Source organism: Podarcis liolepis, assembly GCF_965112155.1.
Source record: "Podarcis liolepis genome assembly, chromosome: 4".
Classification (NCBI taxonomy): Eukaryota; Metazoa; Chordata; class Lepidosauria; order Squamata; family Lacertidae; genus Podarcis; species Podarcis liolepis.
Genome location: NC_139558.1, coordinates 81,089,790 through 81,112,772, shown reverse-complemented (window position 1 = coordinate 81,112,772; position 22,983 = coordinate 81,089,790). Strand labels below are relative to the sequence as shown.

The 22,983-nt window shown below is 43.8% G+C and overlaps 1 protein-coding gene across 1 annotated transcript; it reads left to right on the top strand.

Annotated features, from left to right (window-relative positions):
* Window positions 1–457: 457 nt before the first annotated feature.
* On the top strand, window positions 458–19,441 carry PDX1 (pancreatic and duodenal homeobox 1). Its single transcript, XM_083500431.1, has 2 exons — window positions 458–943; window positions 17,355–19,441. Exons 1-2 carry the CDS (start codon window positions 514–516, stop codon window positions 17,750–17,752), a joined length of 828 nt encoding a protein of 275 aa, XP_083356557.1. The 5' UTR covers window positions 458–513; the 3' UTR covers window positions 17,753–19,441.
* The last annotated feature ends 3,542 nt before the right edge of the window (window positions 19,442–22,983 follow it).

Below are 22,983 nucleotides of genomic sequence, written 5' to 3'. Positions count from 1 at the left end.
TCCGATCTGAAACATTCCTGTTTCTATTCCAAAATATGGTTTTAGCTATCCAGGAAGGAAAGCTCTTTGTACATGTTCGAAGACAGTCTTGGTTCAGTTACTGTTTCCCTTTTTCCGGGGGGTCGGGCTGTTGCTCCAAGCCAGCTGCAGTTATAGCACAGCCACGAGGTGAATGTCTTGCGAATACAGTGAAGTTTATTGGGGAGGGGACGCTGCTGTTGCTGTTACTACAGTTGCTACTCTCACCACGTTGCGCGCGCACTCACACACCTCAAGAAAGTGAAACTCTCAGGATCTAAGCTTCAGCAAGCGCGGATTCTTATTGGGGAGGCTCCGCCCAATGGGGGCAGCCAGGCGGGCTCACGCGCCTGCCGGAGAGCCAATGGGAAAGCTCCCCGAGATGTCCTGGTCCTCGGGGCTCATCAGCCGCGGGCGCAGGTGAGTCGCACCTGTCAAAGGCTTCGCAGCGCAGCCCTGGCCTGTGCGCGGCTCGCCCCGGTGGCTCCTCCAGCCATGAACAGCGAGGACCAGTTTTACGCCTCCAGCCAGCTCTTCAAGGAGCCGTGCGCCTTTCAGAGATCCCAGCCGCAGGATTATAGCCAGAGCCCCCCCGCGTGCCTGTACATGGGTAGGCAGCCCCAACCGCAGCAGCAGCAGCAGCCCCCGTACCCGAGTGTTTTGGGGGCCTTAGAGCAAGGCAGCCCGCCGGACATTTCCCCCTACGAGGTGCCCCCCATCACCGACGACCCAGGCATTTCACATCTCCATCACCACCCTCACCACCAGCACCACCACTCTCAACTGCCTCACTCGCACCAGGAAGCGCTCCCCTTTGCAGATGGGGCGGACTCTGGGGTGCTAGGGGAGCCCAGAGTGCACTTGCCATTCCCCTGGATGAAATCCACCAAATCCCACGCCTGGAAGGGACAGTGGGCTGGCACGGGTAAGACGCCTTCCCCTCTCTTCTTCTGGCCTCTCTCCTTCTCTCTCGGTCCATGCTGAAGCAAGCCGCGGCGTCTCGGTCGGGGTTATGCTTTCAACGTGTGCACGGCTCTATGCCTGACTGCCAAGTCGGAGAAATGGGCTTCTTTCAGTCTCTCTTGGGCAAGGGTGGGGGCGAAAGATGGTGATAACGACAACCAGCACCACCTTTGAAATAACTTGATCCCATAAATGCATTCGTAACACAACCCTATAGGGTAGTCAGGCGGGGAAGAAAACCCCATTTGGGGCTTCTTCCAAAGGGGAGCGTGCAAAAGACTGCAATCACACTTGGTAAGGAGGTGCCGCTGAAATAAAATGTGCGTTTTATTGTGTTTTTATGTGCTGGAAGCCGCCCAGAGTGGCTGGGGAATTATTAATAATAATAATAGCCACTGGAATATACTTAACCAAGCTGAGGGTTCTACATCCCACGCCATGGCAGGCAGGAAATATTTCCTCTTCTGGTTGTTAAATCTTCAGAGAGTCTTGGGACACCCTAAGGACTAACAACAAACTTTCACAATAAATCTGTGAGTCCTGAAGGTGCCACAAGCATTTTGGGAGTTACTGCTGCACATCAAACATATAAAACACATAGCTTTCCTCATAGAACCCTGAAATCTCTAGGCTGTTAAGAGTGCTGGGAATTGTAGCTCTGTAGATAAACTACAGTTCCCAGGATTGTGACTGTGTGTGCTTTAAAAGCACAGTGATTACTCAGTCTTAATGCAGCAATGCTTCTGGATGTTGAAGGTCTTCCATTTCCTGACTGGAACTGGGGGTCACTTTAATGACAACAGACCCAGTCTTGGGAATCCAGGGAGAGATTTATATTTTTACAGCATCTAGCAATCTGTATGTGATGATCTTCTTCTTCTTCTTCATGCATTTTTCATTTCAATATATTTTGCCTATGGCCAGCCTTTAAAGAAACCATTAGGCTGGATCCCTGGTTGCACTTTTCTGATGTAATTAGGAAGCAACCAAGAAAGGGAGAGAACTAAGACTACAATCCTGTATTATATGTTTACCTGGAAACAGGGCCGGCCTACACATGAGGCAAGGTGAGGCGACCGCTTCAGGCGGCAGGATCCACAGGGCAGCAGGTCCCAATGTCAACCTTTCTTCCCCACTTGTTCCTGATGTAGCTCTTCCCTTGCCTCTTCTTCCCTGGTGTGGAAGGAGGCACCATTTTGGGGTCCATCTCAGGTGCCAAAAAGTCTTGGGCCAGCCCTGTCCGGGAAACAGTTTTGTTGGATTCAAGTGGGCTTCCTTTTGAGCAGGAATGTGCATATAGGATTAAATGAATCCCAGACTCAAGTAGAGTATCATTAAGATTAAGGCCACTTGTAAAACAACAACAAAGGTGCCCCATTAACCTGGTCCTGCTACAATAGAAAACCTTACTACAGCGTGTGATGCCTTAGAACTACGCAACAGTCTACCAACAATAATTTATTAGGCAATTAATATTGGGGCAAAAAAATTATTTCTGTAATGCCATAATCCTACACAGCAAAGAAGGCAAACACTGAATCAGCTGTTCAGTTGAGAGTAAGAACTTAAAGCTGACCTTATCCAAACCGATGCTTGGTTTGCTACTGTTTTGAAAACCAACATATTTGGGAGCTAAAAATTAGATCCAAAGATGCGAGTCACCTCACACTATGACCACTGTGCGTCAAATTCAGCTTCCTTCGCTTGCAGTCCGCAAAAGTGTCTCCCCAGACTAGCTCTTCAAAAGTATTCGCCCTTCATGAGACAGTTTCTCGTTTTTGCTCACAGAGCTCCTGGAAAAAGTGGCAAGAATATGTCTTATTATTAAGACATATTATTAAGTCCGTGAAACTTACTTTTCTCTTATTATTAAGACATACTTGGCGGGGGTTTTGCCTCAATCGTAATCAAGTCCTTACTGGTTCTTGGGAATTGAGTACAGCATTTCAGCAAAATTTTAAAAGGATTCGGTTTTTTCTTTTATGTTCAGATTCTCTTGGGGCAGGTGGAGAAATCAGTAATCTTATTCCACTATAACCCCGCTAAGGCAACCAAGCCACTATGTCTGGATTTAAAGTAGTCTAGTAATCATTTTAGAAAACTTGCTTTGATAAACATTTCTACGTGTTCTCCAAAAAGGAGAGAAAGAGAAAGAAGAAATGTAAAGGGGAAATTATTTTCCATTTAAATAATTTTTATTCCAAATGCCTTGGTTTCACTGACTCTGGGCAGGTCGGAGATCTTGCATTTTTATGCAGGAGGGGGGTTTCCTGGCCCGGCGTTTGCTCCAGTTATAACAGGATCTAAACCAGAGCGTGCCAACTAATTTCCTCCACTTAGCCTAGTTACCTTCACGGGGAGCAAAGCTATCTAATATGGAAACAGAGAATTGGGAGCGATAAATTGCCAGAAACCATTTCCATAAAGATTAGCAAGCGGAACCCTGGAAAGGCAATCCACCGAACCGTTCAGCTGTTGCCTCTTGACTTTAGCCAAGTGGAAACTGATTCTGCACTCCAGTAGTAAGCGAGCCCCACTGACGTGCGCGGAACTTTTGCATTAATGCGCTGAGGATTAGACTCTTGTTGGTGGCGAAATTGTTTCCTTCGCAGTGTAATCCTCTGCACCTTTAGTCGGAGGTATTAGCCTGGCGCCTATTCCCACGAAAGTGCAAATAGAGATTGCAGTTTAAACCGATTTATTCTCAGTGTCGCCGACAGGACCAAACCGGATTTAGATGGTTTGTTGTGGACGGGGCCTTATACCGAAACCGACGAGAGGGACTGCCCGCAACTTATGCGTATCGATATGGAACTAAATCCTATTGATTTTTACAGGGATTGGTATCATTAGCACATTTACTAGGGGTTAAGCTCCGTTGAACACAATGGGCCTTGCTTCCTAGCTGTCAGGCGTAACCTTGCGCTGTTAACTTTGGCGATCAGTCTTAACTGGTTTCAGGATCGGGCTCCAGAGCCCCAGCAGGATCGCGCTGCCCAAGGATTCCTGAAGCGCAACTTGCTCTGCTTGAAGCGCGTAGTGCCCGCCTGCCCCGTTGCACCCTAACAAATGACGCTTTCTGGGCACAAGTTCTACGCACGCGTTTTGGAACAGAATCAGCATAGTTTAAAGCTCCAATCCTCTATTCAGTGACTTCGACTGAACCCAGTAGGGCTTATTTCCAATGTCCATGATCGATCTTCATACGGAATGTACTTCCAAAGGCGATTAGAAGAGATTCAGGATTCACACTCTGAATTTAAACTTATTGACTTGAAAGTAAGGCCCAGTTGTTTCCACGGAACTCTTAACAATAAAATATGATACAAAAGAAATGTCCCCGCTGTAAAGCATGTCAGTATTTTAGTACAGTATGATACAAAAAAACCAGTGCGTCTGTATTTAAAGTGTACACATTGGTAGGAATCCAGAAAGAGAGATCTGACAGCGGGAAGGCGCCTTCCTCAGACAGCCTATGGCTGGTTCCTTCCTGGATCGATCCAGGTGATCACCCTTCATCTTACCTCAGAGATGCCCTGGCTGCTTTTGATGTGGAGGGATCTGTACAGTCCCATCCGCAGCTTTGAATTGTGTCTAGTTGGGTTATCTTGAGCCGTATGCACACTGAATAAATAATAAATAATATAAATAATAAATAATATATATTCTGGCACCTCGCTCTTAAACGAATTTATTTGGGAAAGAGCCCACGGCTTCTAGTGGAAATCACAGGCGTTCTTAGTCTTTTCTCATTAGAAGAGATCCCTGCGCCATTGCCCTTAACTCGTGCCACTACAACCATTAAGGCATAAGCCCTAAGAACTCCCTTACTTTGAAATAAATATCATTTAAATCCATGAGGTCCCCCTCTCCCATTTATATTGCGTTAGGCTCTATGGAAACCCCTACAAAGTTGCGGCCCCGTACAATTAAATGGGAATGCCTGCTGACCGGCATAGGGCTTGCTTCTGAGTTAACGCATCCATAAACTCGTACATCAAATTCGATTGTAACAGCTCCCTGATTTCCAAAACAAAAGTGTTGTTTTGAGCCACTGTACAAGCTTCCTCTACGTTTGAGGCAATGTGTCTCTGAATGCCAGGTGCTGGGAATCGCTCCTGGGGCCTTTGCTCGCGGGCTTCCCATAGACACCTGGTTGGCCACTGCGCGAACAGAGTGAGCCTCTCGCCTGACCCATCAGAGCTCTGCGGACGTTGTTACAGAATTATTGTGTGTCCTTGCTGTTGCCAACCGCCAGGCCTTGTCTACTTCTCAATTCCAGATTTTCAGAGATGCCTTAGGCGGCAGCCCTATATACACTTTCCTAGGAATAAGCCCCCTTGAGCTCAGCTTATTTCTGAGTAAACCTGCATAGGGTTGTACTATACGAGTCTTATGGCACAAATAGATGTATTGTAGCGTTCTGTCCTGAGGCTCATTTTGTCAGGTGCGCGCGTGTATAATTTTCTCTCAGTCTCCCCACTTCTCCAAATATAATACGTTTCATACATCTAATAAAATGAACCCTCGTCAGCGAAAGCTTATGCCTCAATAATTCTGTTGTTCCTGAAGGGAACCACAAGCCTCTCTTATTACATCTCATTTTATTTCTACGATTTTTAATTCCACTCTTCGTATTGATTTCACACGGGTTTACAAATTGGAACGATGTCAATATTTACGGATCTATCCGTTTTGTTAGCTTCGAGCCTTCCTCTCTTTCGTTACCCACCCACCACTTTCGCTGTTTTCCAGCGACATGATCTGGTCAGTGGCCACAAGAGAAAGTCTATTTGTTGCCCCTCTTAAGAACTTTATAGGGATCCCCCTGCCCCCATGTCTGCTATCTGGTGGAACAAAGCCCTTAATGCAATATTTGCAGAAAGGCGTGACCTGGAGCGCGCAAGGCGCAGGGCCGATAACATTGTGCAGCCAGACACAGCTTGTTCCCCCAACTGCCCTTCCTTGATCACCACGGCAAAGAAAACTACAACTTCTTGATCCTCCTCCCTCTCTCCCGTTCCCTCTGGAGAAATGAATAGTAGGTTGGGAAAAGATGGTAATTTAGCATGAGCCTCATAAAATAATCCGGAGTCTGAGCCAAGTAAGTTCTCCGGAGTTGAAGCCCATGCCTAACCACCTAGGCTTGAGTCAACGGGTCAAGACTCTTATAATGCAATCCTATTCATGTTTACACAGAAGTAAGCGTCATTGAGTTCAATGGGGCAGATCTCCAGGTAAGTGCGTACAGATTTGTTGCGTAGGGCTGCAATCCAACAGATTCTTCCTCGGGGCCAAGTCTCCTCAATTTCAGTAGGATTTACCACCTCTGTAAAATAGATTGAAGACTTTTCAAAGGAGGTTCTGAATTAAGGCTGCAAGCCCATGTTCACTTACTTCGAAGCAAGCGCTATCTCCATCTAAACAGCGCTGGGAACAAAAAGCTGTCTGTTTTATCCCCCAAACAGTAACACTAACTCGGAGACAATCGGGTGGGCCCGAAGTCCTTAACTTTTCCTTTTTAGACACTCCTCGTGAAAAGAAAATACGAGATCTTCCCGAGTGCTCCGCACCCGGTATGCGCGTAATTCTGCAGTTTCTTTAGACGGTATATACTTAATTACACAACTTTATCCTCAAGAGATTCCTAATGGGAAAGAACGATTTGTGATCTACCCTTCCCCACCGGCTAAAAGTCTGGGATGTGTATGAGGGGATCTAACAGAGTTGTCGCTATATTAGGCTGAATCAGAGGGATGTTTTCTGGCAGCAATTGCCCTCGAAATCTACGGAGCTCCTATCCGTTTCAAGCATTTGCACGCTGAGTTTTCGCTCGAAATGCCACTGAAAGCAGCGTAGAAAACCTGGGTGCAGACTTAACCATGTCTACTTAGAAGTAAGTCCCATCGAATTCCCAGGTAAGTGGGGCTAGGATTGCAGCCTAAACAGCCTTCAGCTGGGATCAGTCCAGAGCTCGTTCCAACCACTGCGCATTACACAGTCCGGTTTACTCCGCATGAAGCGCGCTCCCACCGCTGGTTCGGGAAGCGGTGTGTATAAAGTGTTAGCCACAAACCATATCTCTTCTGTTGTTCCTTGGGAAATACTGCGTTTTGTTGCATTTTCCTCCAAACCAGCTTCCATCCAAATTGAGAAAAGGAACGGACTAGTTGTGTTTTAAGCATGTAATGCGTAGTCAGCGTAAGATAATGCGTAAAGACACAAACACAATATTTTTGCTCAGTGAGACGTGCTAGGCGCTAGATGTGCCCTATGCATTTAACGTGGATATAATTTTGTGTGTTTGGGGGGGGGGACGTGTGTGTACCTATATCTGCCTCTCTCATAATATTATTTTAAAGCAATTATATCTCCCCTTTCCCACCAAGGGCAGGACCCAAAGACGCACATCAGGTGCACATACTGACTTGTCCAAGCCCAAGAAGATTCTGGATAATTCCCCTTTGTAGTGCAGTCCATATCAGTGGCGTAGCGTGGGGGGTGCAGGGGGGGGCGGCAGCTCCGGGCGCAACATCTGGGGGTTAGGGGGCGCAAATCCACGGGTTAGGGGGCGCAAATCCACGGGTTAGGGGGCACAAATTACTTGCCTTGCCCCGGGTGCTGACAACCCACGCTATGCCACTGGTCCATATCATATCAAAAAGTGCTTTTCCATTTTTCCTCATTTTCAATACATTCGTCACACAGCATGGGGGATTGCTTTTTGGAGGAGAAACGTGAGCTTCAGATCTCCCTTGGGCATGAGAATCTTGCCACATGGTTCTTTGAATCCAACTCAAGGTCTTGAGGGCGGCTAAAAACTAAGATGAAGCAATATAATCCATATGTCTCACAGTAAAGCTGACACACAAACCAGCCTACAAAGTAGATGTTATTTCAAAGTAGGAGGTGTTTCAAGGTATATTTCGTATGCAATAGAAACCATTCTTTTTGTTTTCAGTAGTCCTGTTAAAGCTGAAATGAATGTGCCTATGAAAATTCTATCCTGGAATTGTTAACATTGAATACACTCTGGGTGTTGACCAAATATAAAATATTTTATATTTGCTCCTTTTTGGAATGCAGTAACCATTTCTCATTTGACAACATTTGATGATTTGGCTGCAGTTGAGGTTCACATTTGATGGCTGACAAAGGACACCCATACAAAAAAATAAGGAAGTGCCAATAAGCACAAATTCAAAGGCCCAAACATCACATTTCAAACATAAGTTTGAATTCTAAAGTTATCTTTTTCCCATTCCAAACCTGAGTGGCAAAACCAGACTCATTGGAAGCCGTTGTTGAATATTCATTTCAGATCCAGCCTAGCTACTTTTTACTGGATTGAAAATTTGCTTCACTTTCACTGGATCTGGAGATACTTTATAAATGAAAGCAAAATGCAAGTTGTATAGTGCAATCCTTTAAAAAAAAAATCAGAGTCCTGCGCATTTATTAACAACAGAAGTCAACCCATAAAGTGGTGTGAGCAATTCATTAATGCCCTCATCCAAGAACCAAAATACTGATTTTTCAGGTATACACATTCAATTATTCAGACAACATGGTTAAGACAGGAAATATCTAGGGCTTCCTTCAGACTTAAGGGTGCAATCCTGATAAGGAAGTCCCACTGAGTTTGATAGGGCCTGCTCACAAATAAGTCTGCTTAGCAGACTACAGCCTTTTAAAATCAACTGAGAAAACATCCCAAATTAAAATAATAATGCCTTTCTGCTTTTTTTAAAAAGTAAATTATTTTATTTACAAAAACCACAGATGACAATCATTTTCCTAGACAAAATATCCCTGATTATACCTCTTCCAAGATGGTCCCTACTGAGATGTATAAGGTGATATGCAACATTAGTCATACTCGGAACAGACTCATTGCAATCAATGAATGATATGATTGGGTATCATCCATATTGCACATCTAAAAACGCAGTATGCCTCCCCCTTCAAAATCTATAAATTCCTCATCCTATGCATCTCTACTCAAAAACAAGCCCAACTGAGTTAAATAAGACTTGTTCTCCGGAAGAGGGGGTTATTGGGTTGTTGTTGTTTTGATGATGTATTTTGTGGTTTTATATTGTGATTTTATCTTGTGAACCACCCTGAGACCTACAAGTATAGAGTGGTATACTAATAATAATAATAATAATAATAATAATAATAATAATAATAATATCTCAGCGATCCTTCTGAGCAGACATAAACAGAACTGAATGGGTAATTGAGGCAAACATTCTATCCATTGACTGAACTTTATTTCATGCTTCCTAATAAATATTATATAATGATATGTTGACTGCAAATAAAGAAAGTAAATATTATAGGTAAATAAGTGAATGGCATAACAGATTCATTTATGGCTGTTTAGTCACTCACTTATTTACATATAGTATAATTTAGTGTTTGACAATATCCTTTGAAGATCCTGTGCTTCTTGCCTGCAGGACTGTTCAGGTGCTTTCCAACCATCGTACCAGAGTTCCTAAAATCATAACCCCATTTTGGTTTGCTTTCTTTTTCTTTATCTTTTTCTGGACCATGAGTCTGATCCTTGCTTAACTGAAAACATCTTCAAGGAAATAGTGGGACTGATTTCTACCTAAAGTATTTTTAATCAAGGGACTAAGCTGTTCATAAATCTAAAAGTACCAGAGATTAGTGGATTTAGCGTTGTGGTGTGATATTCTTTTAAAAGCCCTAATATATTGCATATGTTGTGATGGCAACTCAGGTGCCAGTTCTGAACTGCAGGTCCTGTATTGAGCTGGGAGTTCAACTAGAGTTACTTAAAGGACAACTCCTAAAGAATCCTGGTTTAAGGGTGCTGGGAATTATAGCTGTGAGAGGCATAAACTTGAGTTCCCAGGATTCTTATTTTTTGGGTCCCAAAGCTATGCGCTTTGAATGAGCTTTAGATGTATGGTGTGCATGTGACCATTCTTCACCAACCTGGTCATCTCCAAACGTTTTTGGAGAGTATCAGAAACTGCTGGGAGTTGTAATCCAAGACATCTGCAGTCCACTAGGCTTGGTAAAGGCTGAACTAGATGACCCCTGATATCCCAACTCCATGATTCTGTGATTTCTTGAGCTGATGTGCATATACAAGAAAGGTAACAAACATGTCAGTAAGTAAGTCATCAGACAAAGCTTTCAACAACAACATGTTGAGCACTCCCAAAAGGTATCAAAGTGGGGGAGACATACAGATTGACAGAAGGGAACTGGGGGCTAAGGAAAAAGTATTCGGGGGTGGGTGGAAGACGTGATTAATCAGCTGCAGCTTTTCCAGCATTTATCTCCACAGCATGAAACGTTTTACCTTTATCTGTCCAAAGTGGCAGCTTTGTGTGTGTGTCTATGTGAGGAATATAACTGTTAAAAGAATACATGCAAAGCTAAGAAGTTGTGCTCAAGCACATTGCTATCCTCTGTGGTTCTGGAACATTTCAGACCAAGGACCTGCTTTCAGCTTTGCTCATTATTGATATGTAGGGGAATCCATGGAGACGCACAGTTCCCATCCAAAGCAACTTGAATGATGCAATTCATTCATCAACTAAAGCAGGGTATCCCAAACTTCTGTCTCCAGCTGTTTTGGATTACAATTCCCATCATCCCTGACCTCTGGTCCTGCTAGCTAGGGATGATGGGAATTGCAGTCCAAAAACAGCTGGACAACCAAATTTGGGAAACCCTGAACTAAAGCAATGGAAGGAAAAGCCAGAGGTATGGAGCATTTTCCGCAAGTTTCTGCTGCAAACTGAAACAGGTTGGCCGAGTAGCATGCCAAGGTACGTAGTTAGACTATCAGCCTCGGAATTAACGCTCGATACGTTTGAGCAATAGTAAGCCAGGAGCAAGCAAGGGTTCCCCATAAGAAACGCCTAAAATTAAGATTTGCTGCTGATGGATCCTCCTGATGTCAACTACATTATGCGGCAATCTTAAACACATTTACTTCGCAGCAAGTCCCCACTGAACACAGTGGGACTTACTTCGGAGGAAATGTGCATTGAATTGCAGGATTAGCGGCCCCAATTCGAGCTGAAATGAAAAAGCTCACAAAAACCTGAGTCTTTTTGAAATTCTGTTTTCAGCTTTCAGGGATATTTGGAGGGAGAATTTGAGTATTTTCCAACAAAATGCTTTTGCAATTTGTATCGTTATGGGCAGTTGGATCAGCAAAAGTTAGTATCGACGCTCCATTGAAACTAATAGACTTTTGGCTGAATTGACGCTTGCCTGAAGGCAATGACGCTTGCCTAAAGAAAGGGGCCAAACGGCATATTAAAATAATATACGAGTTTTCACGTCTGATGACTGGAAGGACCTTTCAAACAGGATATCAATTTCCATTACACGTAGAAGGGAATTACCGTCCTCCTCACTTCGGTTCCACATTGGGTATGGGGTTGCCCTGAGAGGATGGGAACAAGCTCATACATGCTTGCCCGCTCTTTCAAGATCAAGTCAAACTGGATTTCTTACAAATTAGATTGGCTATCAGTCCAATCCTGGACACCCTACTCTGGCAGAAAGTCCAATCGATCTTGGGCGGGGAGGGAGAGCTTTGCCATGTTGTTTTATCTTTTCTTAGACCTTACAACAATTTAACTACAGATAAGCAAATAGGATGCTAATATATATAATTTGGATTTAAAGAAAAAACACACACCACTGGTTTTAACAGAATTTGATATCATACAAATGAGTTTAGGAAACAGTCCTGTGATCTTGAGTTCTATGGAGCTTACTTCTGAGTAGCCAGGTTTACAATTGCATGGTAAGCTTGTTTTCTCCAGAAACAACATCCGAGTCCGCCTTCGGTTCTTGCGGATCTTAGAAGGTAAGCGGAATATTCCTACCTATTGTCTCGGAGGCCAAATTTAGAAGCCTAATGTTACCATAAGCACCGTCTTAGGGCAGGATCTGGCCGAACTGAAGCACTTTAGAAATTTCGTGCATTGTGGGAGGAGATGAAAAGTCAGATCCTACGAAAGTTAAGCAGGAAATAAATGTCTGTTAAATGGATCTTACCCCCACTTAAGCGTAACATTGTGCAGCCTTAACGCATGGGCTTACCGTAATTTCCCTGTTGCGACGCGCAGCCCGATCCTGGTAGCTCTTATACGCAGATCCTTTGCATGTTTACTCGGAAGTAAATCCCAGCAAGTTCGGTGCGGGGCATGCTCTTTAACGCTCCTGTTGGAGTGCAGCCTTATAAGTGCACAACTTTGGCTGAACAGCCTCTGTTGAAAGCGATTCCCACAATACGTATAACATTAGGAGACTTAGGTGAAGTGGGGGCTTAATCCCAAGTATGTGCACAAAATCTTAGAAGCGTGGAGCCCTATCCTAAGCCAATCGATCGGTATTAAATTATTTTAAGAGTTAAAATGATTGGGTTTATTATATATCAGGATTCAATAGATCAACAGTCAATCAAATCCAATTTGGTTTGCGTGCGTGTACCTCGGCGCACTGTTCAGCTGTTTAAAAAATCCGAGAATAGGGAGATCAAAACGTTTCTTGCGAACTACCACCACCGTAAGATCGATGAGACTTTTTGCCAGGGTAAAGTGGATTAGGTTGGCAACCGATTTATATACAAGAAATCCAGTTTAACAATAGCAAAATCCCATGGAATCCCACTCTCCATCCCAGCCAAGAAAAAAAATTCCAAACAAGTTTTGAGGTGATGGTCTATTTCCACGGCTATATAAACAATTAATCTCTTAAAATTAATAAACTGCACACCCGAACTGTGAAGCTAAAGAACTAGAGAAATGCTGGGATCAATTAATCGGTTAGAATAAGGACGAAATCAATGTTACTTAGGCTGTAATCCTCATCCAGTTCCAATGTTGGGAAGTGGTTTAAAGTTTATTGATTTGTTTAGGTAAGGTAAAAGCTCTGCTAATATTATTAGTTGATATGGGAGAGGAAATTGCGGGTTATTCATAGGTTTTTTTCCCTGTGTTGCGAAGTAATTTTCCAATATGCCTGAAAGATGACAACGGGAATGTGTGTGGAATTATCCTATGACAAAACAATGAAAAACTGGGCATTCTTAAATTTCATTGATTTCAGTGAACACAAGCATACCTTTTTATGTCCCACGAATTTCATTGATAGGAACTTGGGGGCGGGGGGGGCATAACACCCCAGATTTTCTAAACATAGCAGTAAAAATAGTATTTACTAGCGATTAGAGTTGAAATGTCAAAATCAGAATCCGATTTGTTTTCGCTTATAGTTTTTTTCCGTGCGGTATTTATATTGGCTTTATTGTATAGTTATCTGGAAAACTTGTCCTCCTCTGAGAGGTTTGATAAATATAATTAATTAACTGGATGGCTGAATAAATTGACGGTTGGTGATTTCAGTATGGGTTGCTTTAGAAACTGGAAATACCTTCCTTAGGAAGAACCCGCTCCCCAAATCTTGAAAGGACCTAGAAATCTAGCTGCAGCAAAAATTACTCCAGACCTCTGTCAAGTAGGGAAATAGTGCGTTCGATGTTCTCGGTAGTGAGAACAGCTAATTCTTGAAGGTCCTCAGCTGCATCCCACGGGCGCCCCATGAATTTCTTAACAAGACAAAAACACATCTTAGGGACCCGATCTGTTCACGACTTTGGTATTGATTTGGTTTTATTTACTGTGATGATTTTCGGCTGTAATTTTAAAAAGGAGGCGAAGAGTTGACGTTCAGAAAGGTTTAGCACCCACCCGCCCACCCGAGACAAATTTTCAAGTATATTGAAAGTTACTTTTTAGTAGTACAGCACAGATGGACGCAAATGCGCAGGCTGCTTAACTCTTAGTTTTAAAAATGGACCGTTCCAAGTTTGCGTCTCACTGCGCAATCCTATGCGCATTTCACCAGGAGTAACACCTACTGTGTTCAGTGGGGATTATCCCAGACATCAGTATTACAGCCCTTGAGTACTTAATTCAGTTTTTGCAGCCCCAACAGGTATTTTTCAACTCCTGGGCTTTCTTTGCTCGCAAACGACCCCATCTCCAATTTGCTCTACGCGTGTTAGAGACGATTCAGACAACCTGAATCTTAGTGTAGCTGATGGGTTGTATTGTGCTGTGGGCAGAAAGCAGCCAGCCCAAACTGTAGGCAGAGCCCAAGCCAGTGACAGGCAGAGCCAACACTTTCTAGGTTTATCTCCGTTTTAATTCCGGTTGAGTTTTACAAGAGGGATACTGAGACTAAGAAAAAGGAAGCGGACACCCGAACCTCTCCAAAGACTGGTTGCAGGTAAGGAGGCAGACAGGTGGGGGCTGGGTTGGGGTTGATGGGGTGATGCCCCACTTGTCCTAAGGGACCAGCTGCTGACATTTCCTTTCCACGAAGAATCCTGGGAAATGTAGTTCACCCCTCACGGAGCTACAGTTATCAGCGCCCTTAGCAAACTATAGTTCGAAGGTTTTTGTGTGTGTGTGATTTAAATGTGCTTTGAATGTACGGTGTATACATTGTTGTGGGCCCTTGTGCAAAACGTTTTGGTTCTTTTGGGAGACGGGCTTCCAATTTAGCTTGGTTTTCACAGCGGTATCCAATTACATGCCTTCTAATTGGAAATGAAACATTATGATGCGAAGAAGAAACTTAATTCTGTCTCCTCGGAGTGGATATAAATGACAGGTGGATCTTTATGCGTAATATGGCTTGACATGACAAAATTGCATTAGAATATTCCAATCCAATCCAAAGAACTTTATTGTACTAGCCATTGGCCAAGACAAATCTGAATCAAAAATAAATACAAGCAAAAGGAGAGTCGTGCCACAAATAATGGTCTCTTTTTAGATCTCTGCGTCTCCCTTACAGTTCACTGCTATATTTTCTGCAGTCTTCTTTCTGATCTTTTTGGAACCCAAAGCAAAATGGACAACTTTATGAATCACTGAAGCGTTAAGAAGTCATAGGACCGTCTCTGCCGTGGAGAGTATTAGAATATTGCGAGAATTTAATTTTTTCACTTTAATAACTTTCAGCTTTTTCGAAGAATGTTAAGTTTTTCTACTCAAAGGCTGGAGAGAGAGAGGACGAATTCATTAATGATTGACTATATTATATATATATATATATATATATATATATATATATATATGCATACATATACATATACATATACATATACATATACATATACATATACATATACATATACATATATATACTGTTACACATGACAAAATTTTCGTGTATGATAATTTAATAGCATTTGTGGTTTGGTGAGTCCTGGAGACACCACGCTTTCTGAACACCCTAGATGGCCACCTCAGTAAAAATCTGCCTTCTACTGAGCTAGCTTAGTATTGTCCACACTGACTGGCAGCGACTCTCCAGGGTTACGGACAGGAGTCTCTCTCTCAGCCCTAACATGCAGATACTAGGAACTGAACGTCGGACCTTACGCCTTAGCTACGACCCTTCCCCAAAGACCAACCATTATATTCCCATTTCTTTCCGGTATAGTTCAAGTTGCTAATCCCTTTCTGGTCTTCCATATTCAGAATTCTTGCTGGCTCCTTCCTAGTTTTATTCAGTTTCGGTTCGGCGTGCTTCAAACGTTGTCGGTCACGTTTGTGCTTGGTGGAGGCGAATTTTAAAGACCGAAGGAGTGCTTTAACATAAAACACACAGAGAGAGAACCCTATCTACGGTTTTACTGAAACAGAAAACGAAGCAAACAATATTTTAAATGGCATTTCTATCGGTTTATTTATTCGACATTTTAGGTAACATGCCACAGCAAAGCATGACAATTAAAACATTCCCAGACAGGTTAGAATATTGTTACAGAATTAAAATCCGCAACAAACAGCTTTAAAAGGACCGAAGTACAGCATGCGCGAAAAACCATTCCTCTCAAAGGTTGGGTGATGTTGGCGGTGGAATCAAGGTCTTACCTGTCAGCAAAACTCTTATTTAAGAGTCCGGGCAGATTGCATTTGAAGGGGAAGGCAGGTCCATAGCCTGGGGGTCTGGATCAAGGACGACCTCGGGTTCCCAGTAAGGAAGGCAGTTTCAGAAGAGCATCCGCATCAATGTTTGGGCAGGTGCATATGAGAAAAGGAGCCTTCTGTTCATTAGATTTATTTCACGCTTCCTTGTTTATTTCATGCATCTAGACTGACGTTTTAACGATAGGCTTTATTTAGAGCAGGGTTTCCCAAACTTTTGTCTCCAGCTGTTTTGGGACTACAACTCCCATCATCCCTAGCTTACAGGACCAGTGGTCAAGTGTGATGGGAAATGTAGTCCAAAAACAGCCAGCGACACAGGGAAACCCTGATTTAGAGCAAAAACCATAGCTCAGAGGTAGGAGTGTTTGCTTTGCATGAAGAAGGTCCGAAGTTAGAATCAGGCTCCTGTCTGGAACCCTGGAAATCCTGAGTTTTGAATCATAGAGCTGTTGTGTTGGAAGGAGCCACGTGGATCACCTAGTCCAAACCCTTGCGATCATGCAACACAGACCCTGAGATTAAGAAGTCTCATGGTCTACCAACTAAGCTATCCCGCAGGTTTTGCTGGGCCAGTGGTCAGACTTACAGTAATGGCAGCTTCATATATTTTGTCGTGTGACTTGGGCTCCTTGGAGGAAAGGCAGGTGGTGATAATGATGATGGTGGCGGCGGTGGTGATTACTGGAACGCAAAATCGGTTAGAAGGCAGACAAATAACCGAATGAAGCGTCTTTCACCTGCTGACAACTCTGCATGGCCGAGTCTAGAACTGCTCTAAGACTTGTTTCTGCTGAAATTTTGTTTAGAGCCACGATGGCTGTTGTGTGAGATGCATTATGATCCAAATGGTTACCTGAGTTACACACAGAATTATAGAGTTGGAAGGACCCGAGGGTCATCTAGTCTGACCCCGTGCGGTGCAGGAATCTCAACCACATCAACACAGATCAGGTTGCTAGACATTTCCTTGCTATCCTAGGAACAGCTGATTTTGGTTTCCTTGGATTTATAAAACAAAGAAAAGCGCCTTCCCGAAGATAGAGGGCCACGAGGAATTTAGATCTATCTCCTTTTTAACTCTGTTCTGTGCTTGGTACAGTGTTTACAAAACTTGGGTCTCCAGTTGTTTTAGGACTATAATTCCCACCATCCCTGACCACTGGTCCTGCTAGCTAAGGATGATGGGAGTTGTAGTCCCAACACAGTTGGAGTCCCAAGTTTGGGAAACCTTGTCTTAGAAGAAAAGTTAGAACCAGGTCGTCGCCGCCTCAAGGTTCTAGTCCTCACGAGCCATCCACGGCAACGCCCTCCCTGCGGTGCCTCCCTCTGGGTCGATTCTCATTGATCTGTTCCTCTTCCTAGGGGGCTCTTTCGTGGTGGAGCAGGAGGAGAATAAGCGCACGAGGACCGCCTACACGCGGGCGCAGCTGCTGGAGCTGGAGAAGGAGTTCCTCTTCAACAAGTACATCTCGCGGCCTCGCCGGGTGGAGCTGGCCGTCCTGCTGAACTTGACCGAGAGGCACATCAAGATCTGGTTCCAGAACCGGCGGATGAAGTGGAAGAAGGAGGAGGACAAGAAGCGAGGCGCCGGCGGAGGAGGGAGCAGCCAGGAGCCCGAGCAAGACTGCGCCGTGTCGTCGGGGGAACTGGCCGGGAAAGAGCAGGGCGAAGAGGAGCGCTCGGCGCCCAGCCTGCTCCCGGTGGAACTGCTCCCCTCCAGCCCCGACGCCTCACCCAGGCGGCAGCAGGACGCACGGTGAAGGAAGCCCAGGCTCCGGAGCCTGCGGGAAACGCAGGAGGAGCAGATCTGGCAACCTGTCTTGGACGTCTGTCACCGCCGTCCCACAAGATAAGCCCTCAGAGGTCTCTGGTCCCATCTCGTCCGAAGGGACAACATGGTGCCCTCAAGGTGTCACTGTGGACTACAACTCCCATCAACTCTAGCCACCCTGATGCCTTTGAGATGTTCTGGACTGTGAGCTCTAACTCAATTTGATGCCCTCTGGATGTGGACTGCAACTCCCATCAGCGCTAGCCGGTATCACCAACATTCCCACCAAAGGGATGATGGGAGTTGTAGTCTACAACATCTCCAGGGGACCTGCTGTAGACTGCAGCATCCCTGGGCGGGGGCAGGCGCAAAAAGAAGGGAACTCTCAGGTGTGGGGACCGGGGGATCCTCCAGGTGTTGCTACAACTCCCCAAATCCCTGACCATTTGGTCATACTGGCCGGAGCTCTTGGGATCTGGAGTCAAAGGTTCCCTGCCCCATGACCTAAGGAAAGAGGGAGGGAGGAAAACATGAGTATTTTCCCCTTCAAATTTTTAGTGTCTTGTTTCTTTTCATTTTTTTAAAAAAACAATCTCAATTAAGAAGCCTTTTTTTAACGTGCTTGTTTAAAATGTTTTTGAAAATTGGATATTTAAGAGATTATTCTATATTAATAAATATTCAGACATTGGGGGGAAATTATGTAGGTGTAAGTGTAAGGACATCCTTTAGACTCCTTGCATTAGAATGGAATTGGGAATATCATTCCCTGGTAAACAAGGAAGACACGACACATGTTTGGTGACTGGAGTGTGGGGCTCACTGGAGGAAAGATGGTTGGAAATGTAGCAAGATATTTTTTGCAGTCCAGCAGCCTGCAATAACTGTTACGGGATTGCAACGCTAACAGTGTCTGTACATAGAAAGGTGCTTTCAAGTGTTTTAGAATATTGGCCCATCTATATTATTCAAGCAAGCCTTTCCTGGAGATGCCCAGGGACTGAACCTGAAATCTTCTGCATGCAACACAGATGCATGAATGCCTAGTTGAGGCCCTTCCTGTGGGAATGTTCAGGGATGCAGGAGAGGATATATTGCTTGATTATAGCCTTTCCAACTTGTGTAAACAAGTTCACAATTTAGCAGAGTAATATTCTCCTTTTTAAACTTGCAGCGGATGCGTTTGCTCAGGCTCGCTAAAGCCTCTGTAATAACTATTCTGGTATTTCTCCCTTATTCCCTCATAAAAGATAAGACACAGTCTTCTATAAAAGTATAAAAAGAGTTTACTCACATTCTGTTCACAATCGGATCCCAGAAGGCAGACTTAGCTTAGAAAAGTAACATACACATGGAAACTATTTCATAAGGAGACTGTCCCTCTGTCCTCTCTTGGCTAGAAGCCAAGAGGGCATCTTTGGCTAAGCAAATGTTGCTTCTTTGATGCATGTAGTAAAAAAAGAGAGATGGAGACCCTGCCCTGTTCTTTTGTCGTTACCTGCACAGGTGAGGCCATGCCCACCTCTAGTCACATGCAGAGGAAGTCTGTCACAGCTCAGAAGGAAACAGGAAGTTTACCTGCTGGCTGGACAAACATTCCTCCCCATGTGTTCACTCTAGGAATGTTGTACTTGACTACTCTTGTGTTTCACATCCCACACTTCCTTCCTCATTCAGCAGTAAAATCGGATGCCATAAACAATACTGGATCCTAAACATGCCTACCTGAAAGGAAATCTCATTGGGTTTACTTTCCTGCGAGTATGTTCAGGCTACAATCCCATGCCCTCTAACCTGGGAGTAAGCTCCATTCAGTACAATAGGAGACACTTCTGAGTAGTGCTGAAAGGTTTCCAAACATATGCATATTTACTAAGGAAAGGAGGTCCCAGCATGCAATGGGGCTCAGTCCAAAGTCAGTGTGCTTTGTAGCCATAAAAGCATACATAGGTCTATCTTGTCCCAAACCCTGTGTTCCACAGCAGCTAATAGAAACATCAGGCAAGCCCACAAACAGGGCATGTATGCATGTATCTAGCTCACTATTGTATTCTAATAGCAGAGATTATGGCCACAGTCAGATAGGTTACAGAGGATAAGGTAGGTTGGATGTCTCATTTTATTAGAAAAGAAGAGATCAGAATTTTGGGTTTGTTTTCAAGATGTGAATTTATACAGGACAAGACACTTGGAGCATAGTTCAGCCAAAGTTAAAGCATTTTTTCTTGCCTCATTTAATTACAGTAATGGGAGAATTAACATATACTTAAGGCTGCAATCCTTTTGCTCACTTACCTAGGACTAAGTCCCATTGAAGGCAGTGTGGCTTTCTTCTTAGTAGACAGGCACGGGGCTGCACTGATCTTTGAATTCAAGAGGACTAGGGAATCAACTCCATACATATCTATTCAGGGGTAAGCCCTCCTGAGGTTCCAGGGGTTTACGTTTGAGTAGGCAGGTATCAGATTATACCGCAGGTATAAGGTTTTTCATTCCAGTTTATCCCCCAAATGTATAAAGTGAAAGCCAACTCAGATCCAAGCCTGGCTTTTACTTCCTTTCATGTGAAACTTGTGCAGAGTAATTTCTACTGATAAGAAGGCAATTTGTATACATTCCCAGAATGGACAGCTGAGACTCTTGAAAACAGGTTACATAGCAATGTGTCTTGTGCGATATCAGATCATTTCTCCGTCCAGCTCAATACTGCCTTACAATGAGTGACAGCACCTCTCCAGGGTTTCAGACAAGGGATTGGCTTGGCACTAGCTGGTGATGCCAGGGATTGATCCTAGGACAAGGTCCTGTTTTGTGCCCAGAGAACTGACTCAGAGAGTGAAAAATTCAGAGAGATCTTTGATCCAACCAGGTGAGAAACACATCAGAAAGAGTTTCCTTGTTACATGGTTGTGAAGTGGCCTTTATCAAGGGCTGGGTGACTGGGCAGTGGTGTAGCTACAGATCAATCGTAGCACTGAAATTCAGAAAGCAAAAGATGGTGGAGGGTGGAGGCAACTACAGTGGTACCTCGGGTTACAGACGCTTCAGGTTACATATGCTTCAGGTTACAGACTCCGTTAACCCAGAAATAGTACCTCAGGTTAAGAACTTTGCTTCAGGATGAAAACAGAACTCATGCTCCGGCAGCAGCAAGAGGCCCCATTAGCTAAAGTGGTGCTTCAGGTTAAGAACAGTTTCAGGTTAAGAAAGGACCTCTGGAATGAATTAAGTACTTAACCCGAGGTACCACTGTACAAACAGGCCTGGCATCAGCATCTGGGGCCCTCCAGTGTTAGCATATGGAGTTTATATGGAACAGCTGAAGTTGAGCTTAGTTATGAATCCTTGTCTGGAGCATGCTTTAACCCTGAAAGCAATCTTTGAGTATGAAAATAAGAAAGCTAAGTTTATTATAGGAAACACATGACTGATAGAAAAGAGCTTCTAGCTAATTAAGCTGAAGATGCAAAGAACCATGCTTGCTCTTTTATCTCTGTGGTGGGTGGGGGTAGAGACAGAAAGAAGATGTCTCCTCACTTGAGGTAGGATGATGAAGAGCAGGAAATGAGGTAAAGACTACTAGTATCAGTCTCGCATCTGAAGAAAGGTCAGTACAGGTTAGGTCAGAAAGATGGTCTAGGAAGTTTGGAGGTTCCCTTCTCTCTCTACTATGCAAAACCCCATCAGCCTTAACACAAGTTGAGTTACATCCCAACACTTTCACATGGTTATAGATGCTCATTTTGTTATTTTTAATTTACATATATATTGTCCTTTTCTACAAGTAAATGGATCAGGGCAGCAGGGCAGCAGAAGGAAAGCCCATTTTATTTTTGGAGTTCTGGAGGTGCTCTGATTTAATGAGTTTAAAATGTACAACCACACATTCCCAGGGTATTTCTTTTTAAAGAGGATTGGGAAACTTTCTAGTTTCTTTTTGTTTATCAGGAATGCAGGAGCAGTTGTAAAGTATGGAATGATTGGGTAATCCTTCCACATTCTTCTCTTATCTAGCCAACACTTAGGTGTTAGTCCCACGGGAATCCTTGTTCTCAACACAAAGAGAGTTCATTATGGGATGTGGTTTTTGCAGTGCTGACCAAAACTGGTGACAAATCACCCTTGTTGCCATAAAGAAGCAGCAACCCAGGTTGTGCATTTTCGGGGATCCCACCTCCTTCCTGCCATTATAGTCCATAAAGTAGATAAGGCTGCTGCAATCCTAAACACGCAAAGAGTGCAATCCTATACAGTGGTATCACAGGTTACAGACGCTTCGGGTTACAGACTCCACAAACCCAGAAATAGTACCTCGAGTTAAGAACTTTGCTTCAGGATGAGAACAGAAATCGTGCTCTGATGGTGAGGTGGCAGCGGGAGGCCCCATTAGCTAAAGTGGTACCTCAGGTTAAGAACAGACCTCCAGAACGAATTAAGTTCTTAACCCAAGGTACCACGGTATACACGTCTACCCAAAAGTAAGCCACAGTGAATTCCGTAGGGCTTTCTCTTAGATAAGTGTGCCTGAAATTGCAGCCTCACAGGAGAATAAGCCCTACTGAACACAGCCAGTCTTATTTCCTTGAAAACTAACAGGATTGCACTGCAAGCCTAACTATCTTCTTATTTAATTTGGTCTTATGGACTCAGTAATGTAAGAGGAATGATGCAGGTTTCCTAGCTGATGCCTCCAAACCTCAGCCCCTATTTGTTGACAGGGGAAGACAATAATAATTATTAATAATTATATAATAATAATAATAATAATAATAATAATAATAATAATAATAATGCAGTGGGAGAGCACCTGTCTTGCATGCAGAAAGTCCATACTAATACTAATACTAATACTAATACTAATACTAATACTAATACTAATTTTCATGTCACATTGTCAAGTTTCAGAAGAGGAACTGAAGCTGGTAAGCAATAGATTGAATCATAGAATCACAGAATCATGGAATTGTGGAGTTAGAAGGTACCCTAAGGGTCATCTAGCCCAACCCCCTGCAATGCAGGCATCTCAGCTAAAGCATTCATGACAAACGGCCATTCACAAATTCACAGATTGCGATACCTCCATGCTCAGAACTCCTCAGGAGCAAAATTAAATCTGACAGGAGTTCGCTGGGGGAAAGTATATAACTTGCATCTGAAGACGCTACAGATTATTAATATCTTGGATAGTTTATTTCAATTTTCTGGCATTGGAATTGGGTT